The following is an 11,459-nucleotide window of genomic DNA, read 5'->3' on the forward strand; positions in this document are numbered from 1 at the left end:
GGTACCATATGTAATTTTAACAAAGGTTAGTAAGATGGTTAGTACAATCCGTGAGTACGTATAGCATTACCCTTAATTAAATTAGCAAACCTAGGAGGTTTTTTAGAAATATTTAAATTTACAAAAAACTAAAATATCAAACTTTCAAGGGCATTCTAGTCTTTTCACTATTACCAAATAAAAATTACTAACAATACACGATGAAAGGTACCTATTTGTTATTTTAAAACCTTTTGGGTATCAATTTGTTATTACGGAAAACCTTGGGTATGTGTTGGCCACTTATAAATACGGCAACATCTAAACTTGGGAAAAAAGGAATAAATTCCCGTAGTGAAGACAACGCCAAGTATCCAAAACGTAACACGCGCAGTCCATGCATCCATACGAATTACTATACGTAACTCAGTCAGAGCTGTCACAGCTCACAACTCCTATAACTAAACTCCCGAGAATTGCGCGGGTTGCGTCTCTTTCAAACCTAATCCAACTCCTCTTTTTCTCATCTGGGTTCCTTCTCCTTCCACGCCAAGTCTCGTTCCCGGGCTGCAATCTGCAAAAATTTTCAAACTTTAACCCTCGCTGCTCAAAACCCTTTGGTCTTTTCAACAAAATCGAATTCAGTTTTTGCGTGTTAGATGAATGTGATGAAAAGAGGACGACCATGAAATTTGGAGAAACTTTTACGGAGTACTTGCATGGAGATCGAGAGGGTTTTTTGGAGAAATGTTCTCATGTTGAGTATAAGAGACTTAAGAAAGTTTTAAAGGTGTGCAGGAGTTGTAAAGGATTTAATGATTCTTCCAAAATTGAGCAAAATGGGAATCATCATGGGAGCGACTCTGAGTCTGAGTTATATCAATGCCAATCTTGCTCTTGTAAGTTCTTTTTGGCTTTTAATTATTATTCGTAGTTAATCAACTCATTTTGATATGAAATTGTAGTCTAAATTATTGAAGTGGATTTTGTCAAGTCTGGTGGAAAATTACTAGTGTTTAGTTGTGATACATGTGGCAATTCAGGATTTGGACTTGTTGAAGACGTAATTCTATTATGTATGGTTTGAATTTAAAGGGGAAAAAGGTTAGGAGCTGAATGTTTGTGTAAGCTTCAAGTTTTTTTTTTTTTTTCCATTTATGTTAATTATTGTTAATCTTAGGAGCATTTTGACATGAAACTATGGTCTAAATTGAAGTGGAAGTTGAATGAATTTTGTCAATTCTAGTGGAAAATTACTAGTCTTTATTTCTGATGGAGGCGAAAATTCAGGATTTGGGTTAGTTGAAGATGTAATTCTATCCTGTGTGGTTTGAGTTTAAAGGGGAAAAAGTTAGTTTGTTTAAACTTCAAGGTTTTTTTATTCCTATTTACGTTGATTATTTTTAATCTTAGGAGATGATTAATATGAAACTGTAGTCTAAATTGAAGTGGAACCGGAAGTTAAATGGATTTTGTCTAGTCTAGTGGAAAATTACTAGTATTTTAGTGGTGTTAGTGGTGAAAGTTTGTGGATTTTGAAGCGTGTGACCAGATGTTCTTCTCTGAGTTGATGAAGGAAGCTTCAGATATAGCTGGATGCTTTAGTTCCAGAGCTAGACATCTCCTGCATCTTCATGTTGCTAGGGGAATGCAGAGATATGTATTGCGTGTACGTCAATGTTTCAAAAATGATCAGCAAGCTATGTTGGAAGAAGGAAGGATGTTGATTGAATATGTTACGATGAACGCAACTGCTATTCGAAAAATTCTGAAGAAATATGATAAGGTATGCCACTTTAATTCTGTTTTTGTTTTCTGTAGAATGCTGAGTGTTGGTTGACATTAATTATTTTATATAATGCGGAGGATTTCTAAACTTTCGGAATGCAGGTGCATGGCTCTGTGAATGGGAAGAATTTTAAATCCAAGATGAGGGCTGAACATATCGAGCTTTTGCAATCCCCTTGGCTGATAGAATTGGGAGCTTTTTATTTGAATTTTAATGGAATAGATAATGGAGAATCCATCGAGTCTTCCGGTCATTTCTCCTGTGATTTTAATCCTTCACAGCCTGTGATGAAGCTCAGCCTTCCGAATTCTATAAAGCTAGAATATGATCTGACTTGTGCCATTTGCTTGGTAAGATATTGTTTCTGAAAATTCCAAGTTCAAGAGAAGCTTGTCTTTTATTTGTTTACTGTTTGGATTTGACAGGATACGGTCTTTAATCCATACGCTTTAAATTGCGGTCACCTCTTTTGCAAGTTATGTGCTTGCTCAGCTGCTTCTGTTTTGATGTTTGAAGGCCTCAAAGCAGCTAGTCCAGATTCAAAGTGTCCAATCTGCAGAGAGGTTTGTGTTTAGAGTTAGAATAAACTAAGTAGAATTACTCTTTCGATCCCATGAGTTTAAATTTAAAAATGGAAGTCATTAGACATTGTTAATTGTTCTGCTTGACAGGTTCAAGTCTTAATTGAAATACCAGTGTGTAATGTATGACTTGATGCTCAACTTCTGCTTGATCTTAAAATACTGTGCTGTGTGTATTTACTGGTTGATTTCTTTTCCAAGACTCTGCTTTGTAATTTGGATGCAGAGAAATCAAAAACACTTCCAGCGTAAATCCAATTGAGGATTAGGAATTATACTTCCACGGATATGATTCTTCAGTTCCTCGTGTTGTACTATGAACAACTGTCATTTTTTTATGGAAGTTATGGAAACTTTGCTATTTATGACTTCGTTAGTCAATTGACTCACTCTATGTCATATGTACCATTGAATCATTTGATGTTTGATAATTTATTCTCATGTCAAAATGGAAAAGTCGAGTCTCTTGAATCGAAGCAACCTGTCTCCCATGTATGATTACTCGAGGTTGTGTTGTAGCAAATTCACGGTATTCTGATGACTGAGGACATAGTGGCACACTGAGGGGTACCCCTACTAAAACATGTCATTTGTTGCATAACAAACATAATTCTTAACAATTTTTGTTTTGCTCCGGTAATCAGATTGCCTAACTTTGATTGGTCGTATAGGAGCACCTGCTTTACAGTTTACATTACATTGATACCCCTGTCTGATAATAACTGGTTTCCTAGATTTCAACGCAGAATGAATTTCCAAACTTGCTGGTTTGTTTCATGTCTGGTAAAGTATCCTGTAGTATTCTTCTTTAATTGTACCAGTTTGCTTCAAAGTTCAAACTAATAGCACTGAAACTCCTCGTAGAATGTATTCCAATCTTTTCTTCTGAAGTCTTTCCTTCTTAAACTTAGACAATGTCTTTAATTGGTTCATGGTGTTGCTTTTCTCCCTTTCAATTTATAATATAACAAGGATGTTTCTACTTTATTATAGAGTTGTTTTGAGCATTATGATATTTGAAAGAAAGCCTTGAATATCTACCGTTTAATCGATCGAGTTTCTGTTCCATGATTTTGCAGGCCGGAGGATATGCAAACGCAGTCCACATGCTTGAACTAGACCTGTTACTTAAAAGAAGGTGAAATAACTGAAAGCTTGCTTCGTTCTTTTTGAGAAAAATCATAATTTCTGAGGAACAAAATTTTCCAGGTTCAAAGACTACTGGAAGGAGAGGATGAACGCCGAGCGTGCGGAGATGGTGAAGCAAGCTAAGGAGTTCTGGGAGTCACAAACCAAATTCATGATTGGGTACTATTGATTGTCATGTAGTTCGCTTTCCTTATAATATAGTGAAGAAAACAAACGATTCAATTACTAGTGTTGTTAACAATTATCATAGGATGTTTTTGAGACGATGATCGGGATGGTAGACCTGTGATTGTTGTTTGACCAATATTTTGAAGATTTTTCAATAAGAGGATTGAGGAATACTCATACATGTCATGATATTGGAGTTCTATGGATCCTTATGGCTTAATATTTATGAAAGGTTTATGCTACAGTAGAAATGTTTGGATAGTCTAAAACAGATTAAAATGAAACATAGGACTTGCTTCTAAGGCCAATTCCGGCATTTTACAAGTTTTACTTATGCTACTATGAGTTTACAACACTTTATATGTTGATGAATTGTTAACAGTGTTTTACTGTAACAAAACCTCTCACGAATGAGTTCAAACTCCCCTTTCTATTAAAGCAATCCACGGGTCAGATCATTAGGTTTGCCTGAGGGGTTCATGATTTCGAAATGGGCAACCATTCTTTGGTACAAATCGAACTCAAGACCCTTTTAACCATGTAATGATGAAGAGTTGACAACATATCATCTAGGGAGATGCTAGGAGATCTTGAGTTGGATTTTCCCCTTTTATAAGATTTTAGAATTATGATATTATATATTATATATTACATTATTATAAATCTTACAATAATCTTATTATTTTACGTTATGCTGTTGTAACATAAATGTTAAAGAAAATATTCCAATTTTATTGTACCCAGTCAAAATGATTAATACTAATGTTCGTTTCCTGTAAATTTATGTCTTTCAAAGGGATTATTTCGTATACCCAAAGAGATCCATAAGTATTATTTTTTTTTAAATAATATTTTACTTATAATTGAGTCATACAAATAGACAAAAATTACATAAAATTTATGTAAAATGACTACTCTATCCTTTATTTTTTATTTATTTGTATGACTTAGTTGTATAACTCAGTTATAAGCATAATATTGCTCTATTTTTTTCTTTCAAAAATTAAATGCTCATTGAGGGGTCGTTTCATATTTTTTCAGGATTTCTAATAATATAAAGATTTTAATAATTTCAAGGCCTTTAAAGATATTTTCACTAAACCTTTACCATTAATATGATATCTAATAACTACTAACCTCAGAAAATGATAGTTAATACATCTATTATATATATCCCTTGATTTTCAGCTTAATCTTATCATTAAATCTAAAATAATAAAAATGTCAGGAAGGTGAGAAGCAATTCCAGGGAGTTTAGAAATTATTAACAAAACCTCGGGGGGTCATAAAATGACTCTGACACTCAGGGGTGCATTTGTTAGAAACTAAAACTAATAGGTTGCAATTGGGTGCAACCGTCCAAACTCAAAACCAGAGCTCTCCGAGTTGGTGTTTCTCATTTAGCACCCTTAAATTAAACCTACCATTCCCCCCACCAAAAAATCTATAGAACTTCAAATCATAAACCCTAAAACTTCAATTCCCTCCGGCGCAAATCACAGCCACTCACTGGCGGCAGTCGCCGAAGCAGAACTGGAAAGATGCCACACAGAACTCGACCTATGACGGCTCTTTTGGTGTTCACGGGACTCAATGTCGTTTTGGTCTCAACTATTTCTACCGTTTACGATTTCGTTTGCTTCCACCCTTACTGGGAAAGACGGGTATGTTTTGTTTTGTTTTATTTTATTTATTTATTTTTGGTTTTGCTCATCTGGGTTTAAGTGTATAGTGATAAAACAATCTTAAAAAACTGAAATGCTGACTAACTGTATTCGATGGGGCGAATGCCATTCATTTAGGTTTAGTGAAGAGTAAACAGAGTATGCTATTGAGGCAATATGAAAAAAAGATTGAATTTTTTGAGGTCTTGTTTTACAGGTCTAGGCTTTTAGGAGTTAATCTTCATGATTTCATTTTGTTATGTTAGTAAGAATTGTAGATGTAAAAGGGAAATGAAAATTAAGAAGGTGAGGTTGAGATTCAGGAGGAGATGAAGTCTTATTGAAAGGAAAAAAATGAATAAATAAAACGAGGTAGAATTGAATTGCAAAGAAAAGAAAAGTTTGGTTATGGAAACTGAAGTTTACTCGTGGCTAAGTAATCCCTTCAGTCATGCTGAAACTCTTGAAACTCAAATTATAATGATTTTAAAAGTTAGTCGAAGCTTCCACGATTGTAAGAATAATATTGTTTATGCTTTACAAGTAGGAAATATCAACCCTTATTTTCTTATATCAAATTTTAGTGATCTAAAGTACCGGAGTGGTATCATGAGTTATTGCTTGTGGAAAGGTCATCATATAACTGCGCTTATGCTGGAATTTTCAGAATCTTCCCATTACTTTGCCATTATGGTATATTGGTTTTGGTCATGGATTGTTTCCTTATGGATGGTCTGATGAGTGAAGACTAATTGAGAATTATTGATAACATATAATCACTATCATCTTTGATATCAAATAACTTTAATCCTTTTCTCTTATTGTATTGTCAAACAGCAAGAGCAGGAATTTTTGTTATTTTTATAGAGATATTTTAACTATTTTAAATTCTACTTCCATGTAAAGGGAACTTGACTGTCGAAGATAGCTTAATTTCACTATATGTCATAGGATAAAGAGCTTTCCCAGTAGATTCCAGTGATTCTATTGTTTGGGACTAGTTATGTTAACCTTTGGTTCTTAGCATAGAAAAACATTGACCTTGAACGAGCTATCATCCACACGATCATGAAATTATCTATAGTTTTTATTGGAATTGTGTGCTGATCAATAATGAGTTACAAATCTTTCTAAAAAACAATTTATTCAAGTTTAATAGTCAGGTGCGGAGGATAATAAGTTTCTGTAACTGTGATATGTTTTGAAGGTGTGATCACTGTGTAACAATATAATAGGTTAGATCATCATCCATTTGGAGAAGAAGAGAATAGGTTTTTTCTTGAACAAAGAAGTATTGCAGAAAACAATTTTAATGGTCACTGCACCTGTAAAACTTTTTCAATGATAGTGATTATATGTTATCCTAACTAAAATTTTAATTGAAATATATTTGTGAGAACTATAAAATTAAGTTTTCCAATAAGTTTACTGATCTTTTAGTTTTGCATAAGTCGGTCGATTATATGACACAAACTGTTGATGTTGAATTTGAAAAAGGATGATTATTTCTTTTCTTTTATCATCATTGTTTTCATTTTCATTTTTATGTACTCTAGTGTTGAGAAGTTTGCTTTTTTATTTGTTTGCGCTTGGCAAACTTATTATTTATTGTAAGACCAAGTATTGGGGTACATAGCTTGAGGTTCTAACATATCAGATTAAGAATTAAATCTGCTTTTGTTGATTGATTTCCCATTAATTTTAGTTTCTTTGTTATATCTTTTCATGGATTTATATCAGCGAGAATGCCGCCATAAAGAACGCGAAGCTCAATCCTCTAGCTAAGGGTTTTGCATCAACATCGATGAATCTATTAGGTCAGACCACTTGATAAGAGCTACACATTCAAAGCTTGTATATAAAATCTTGTATACAAAGTCGCGTTGTATTAATTTCTTATTATCATATTATCTATATTCATTGATTAACTTTTTATATTCACTCTTTTCATTTATTTTGTATTACGTCATTTTGTTTACAAGATTTGAAGATGTTTTCTTGTCCAGTGTTACTCTAACGTTTTGTTGTCCGGGCCAAGTACAGCCTGGGGTTACTCGGGCCCAGGCCTGAAAAAGTAAGGCTCTCGGTATACTAAGGCCCGCCTATTTAAGTGCTGGCCCGATCTAGCCACGAATTAATAGATATTTTAAATTTTAAAGTTTTATACTTTATTATATAATCAAACAAAATAGAAAAAGACAAAACTAATGTTAAAATTTGACTCTAGTCTCTAGTCTCAACCCATCAACCCACAAAACAAAACGTAAAGTTTTCTTCTGAAAAGTTCTTACCTCCTAATTCCTATCCCTATAAAGAATTAGAGAGATTCAATGTAGGGATAATGACTTTAAACCCCCTGAGGTACTAGTAATTACTCTAAACCCCCTACTGCCAGGATCATCTCGCTAGTTTTAGAATGATAAAGGAAAATGGAACTTAATTATTAAGGGTTAATACATTTTATTTACACCCCTTGACACTCACAAAATAAACTTTGTCTCCAAAAGTTCTAAGAACTACCATGCAAACCCTCAAATATGGGAGTGACTCAATTTAACCAAACACAATTGTCAATTAACCCTAACTATATTCTTAACTTGACTATTTTATCCTAAAATTTATTGACAATTCTTTATAAATTAAAAAAAAAATGTAAAATCGCTAATAAAAATTTAAAATTTTTTAAATAATACAACCCTTAGCCAAAAATCATAAATATTTAAATGAAAAACTAATTTAAGTGACATAACTAAATTTTTGGTTTTTATTATATTTTTCATTAATTTAAGTACTAATTCAATTTTCATTTAATAATTTTGATTTTTGATCGAATTGATTAAAGACATGCTTAGCTACACCTTTTGGTTTTTTGAAATTGATCAATTTTAACTCTAAATTAGCTTCTAGTGGAGAAATAAATTTCCTCAAAGAATTGGTAAATATTTTTTTTATTACCAAAAATGGTTATGAATTGTGAACAAGTATAATGTCTTAAAGTTCTTTGTAATGTTGTAGAGTTTATTGCTAGTTTCATGCTCTGTTTTAAAAAGGGGACCGACCGGGACCCAACAACTTCTCCGGTCCAGTTTAGGGGAATTTTGTAATATATTAAAATTTAAGGGATTAATATGTAGTTTTTTTAAAATAACCAGTTGACCCATGACTTGGGCAACAAAACGGGTTGCCCTCCAGTGTGGATTTTAAAACAATTGTTTCATGACATTTCTCACCAACAATCCCATAGTATATACGATATACTTCCTATACTACAAAGATTGAATATTTTTTGAAAATCGTCAGGGCGTTTAATACTTAACAATTTTTCAACAAAGAGCTAGATAAAATCTTATAACTCGTATCATATTAATATACTACCTATTCGTGTGGCAATAAAAAAAAAAAAAACTAGTTTTCAAATCGTATACACATATGTAACTCATTAACCATGATTTGAAACTTTTTATATAATACCTCGTGATTGATTTGTTATACATGTATACTGTTGGACTTAAATATATTTCAAATGAGTAGTATTACTCTATTCTGAAAAGGATTAATATATGTTTCATCTCCTTGGATTAGATTAATAAGTTTTCAAAGGAATAGTTTAAAGAATTTTTTATTTTAACGACTGAGTTATTATTTTACTAATATTTAAATGGGAGAATGTCAAACCTACCCCTCACCTTTAGTTGACACCCAAGTTCATGGTTAGTATACCATAGATTATCATATTGTACCCCTGAACCCTAACAATGTTAAGTTTTGTTACCTTGAAATGGGAAATTAATATGAAATATCACTTTGCCCTCGCTCTCATTGAATCTGAAAATTTCTGTGATGCACGACAACTCGAATCTGATACATTTTTGTCTCACTCTAATTTAATTTTTAATTTTTTAAAATAGTTCTTAGAAATAGAGTATACTATTTTTAATTAATTGCCCAAAATACCCTTGAACTGTTAAACTTAATTTGTCGGTGTTAGGTTTTAGGTGTATATTTTGACAGTTTCTTGCATAAATACCACCAGTAAATATTAACAAAAGGTTAGGGGTAGTTTTTTGAAACCTCCCACATTTAATTACAAAAGATAAGTTTGATAATGTAATGTATTTCTATATGGACTCAATTGATTTTTCCTAGAATAATCACACGTGATAGTTATTATGTTCAGGACTAAAATGATAGTTATTATGTTAGATCAAGTTTCTGGCACGTGTTTATATTTATCGAACTTCCCGTTCCCAAATTCAACGTAAACCATGCTAAGCATATCCGGCTCTACTCTTTATTTGAAGGGTGTGTTTGGTTCAAGAAATGTTAGATTACTAGGAATATTGGATTACTTGAATCTTATATTACTTTTAAGATTACTGAAAATCTTTAGGAAAATGTGTTTGGTTAGTTGGTGGGTATGTTATATTAATACGTTTGGTTAGAAGAATAAATTGGTAGGTGTATTATTTAAATTACTAAATTGTCCTCTTTTAAAATATTAATATAATATTATTTTTATTATTAACTTTTGAATAATTTCTTTTAATCCCCAATATTTCAAATTTAGCTAAAACACCCCGCTTATATAAAACTTTAATTTATGATAAAATCACCCCCACTCCCTGCCACCACAACAAACCACCACCGGAAGTCTCCGAAAGTCGCCGTGAGTAGCTCACCGTGACCATGAGGCTCTGATATGGCTGTTTCTGACCATATTTATGGCTGAAACCGTTAAAGGCCGGATCTAGCCTGATATGGCCTTTTTCGACCATCAACATGGCCGAAAACGGCCATATTGAAGCCTCTCAGAGTCTCCCAGCGAATCTCAGTCATTTTTAGGGACTCTGGCGACTTTCTGGCGGTGGTCTGTGGTGGTTGGCTTACTTTCGGCAATGGTGGTTAGGTGGCGGTGGTGGTGGTGGTGGTCTATAATTTGTTTTAAATATAAAGACATTATTGTCCAAAAACTTAATTAAACAAGGGTAAAATTGAAATGGTATATTAATGTTAATTTATTTTAAAACAGGGGCATTATTGTCCAAAATTTTTATTAATAAGGGATATAATTGTAATAAAAAATAAGATTACTAAAGTAATCTTACAATACCTAAAAAAATTGAGGTAATCTGATTACCTCCAATATTACCAACAGTAACAACTATTGGTAATGCAAGATTACCAGAATTTTATATTACTTGACAACCAAACATGGTAATCAAGTAATATAAGATGACATAACCCTAATAGTATTCTATTACCTCCAACTAAACGCCCCCTAAATAGTATATTTCCTATAAATAAAGAGCATCTTTATCAATTTCTAAATATAAAGAATGAAATTTTTATTCAAATCTAATGGATTCTTTAAATTTAATGAAGATGCTCTTTATTTTCAAAAAAAAAAAAAAACTTAATAGAAGAGAAAATTAATAAATAAAATATATAGAAATTTACAGTTTATTAATTAAAATTAAGATAAAGAGTAAGAGCGTCTCCAAATAATTCTTTATATAACCAAAACTCTTTATTATAAAGAGTCTATCCATAAGAACAAGAGTCCAACAGACTCTTTATCTTTAAAATATAAATTAGAGAGTGAGTTTGACTCTCCACATTTAGAGAGTCAAATTTCACTCCCAATCCTAATTTTAATTAATAAAATATTAAAATGACCCAAACTCTTTATTATAAAGAGTCTATCCATAAGAACAAGAGTCCAACAGACTCTTTATCTTTAAAATATAAATTAGAGAGTGAGTTTGACTCTCCATATTTAGAGAGTCAAATTTCACTCCCAATCTTAATTTTAATTAATAAACTACAAGCTCCTATGTATTTTATTTGTTAATTATTTCTCTTATTAAGTCTCTTTCTTAAAAATAAAGAGTATCTTCATTAAATTTAAAGAGTCGATTGGATTTGAATAAAAATTATGTTATTTATATTTAAAAATTAATGAAGATACTTTTTATTTATATAAAAAATGCTCTTCAAAATAAATGATTCTTTATATGACAAAAACTCTTTCTTATAAAGAGTTTATTCATAGAAATAAGAGTTCAAGATACTCTTTATTCTTTAAATATGAATTAAAGAGTGAGTTTGACTCTCCACATTTAGAGAGTC

General features: G+C 31.9%; 1 protein-coding gene across 2 annotated transcripts; it reads left to right on the forward strand.

Annotated features, from left to right (window-relative positions):
- The first annotated feature begins 350 nt into the window (after positions 1-350).
- LOC116142310 (probable E3 ubiquitin-protein ligase BAH1-like) lies at positions 351-3,865 on the forward strand. 2 transcript variants are annotated; one of them, XM_031427738.1, is made up of 6 exons: positions 357-878; positions 1,521-1,765; positions 1,870-2,118; positions 2,194-2,331; positions 3,429-3,487; positions 3,559-3,865. In XM_031427738.1, the coding sequence occupies exons 1-6, from the start codon at positions 377-379 to the stop codon at positions 3,665-3,667; spliced, it is 1,302 nt and encodes a 433-aa protein (XP_031283598.1). In that variant the 5' UTR covers positions 357-376; the 3' UTR covers positions 3,668-3,865. The 2 variants fall into 2 exon arrangements, with proteins under 2 accessions (XP_031283599.1, XP_031283598.1); XM_031427739.1 differs by lacking the exon at positions 2,194-2,331 and having other exon boundaries at positions 351-878.
- The last annotated feature ends 7,594 nt before the right edge of the window (positions 3,866-11,459 follow it).

This window comes from Pistacia vera, unplaced genomic scaffold (genome assembly GCF_008641045.1).
Source record: "Pistacia vera cultivar Batoury unplaced genomic scaffold, PisVer_v2 Contig407, whole genome shotgun sequence".
Classification (NCBI taxonomy): Eukaryota; Viridiplantae; Streptophyta; class Magnoliopsida; order Sapindales; family Anacardiaceae; genus Pistacia; species Pistacia vera.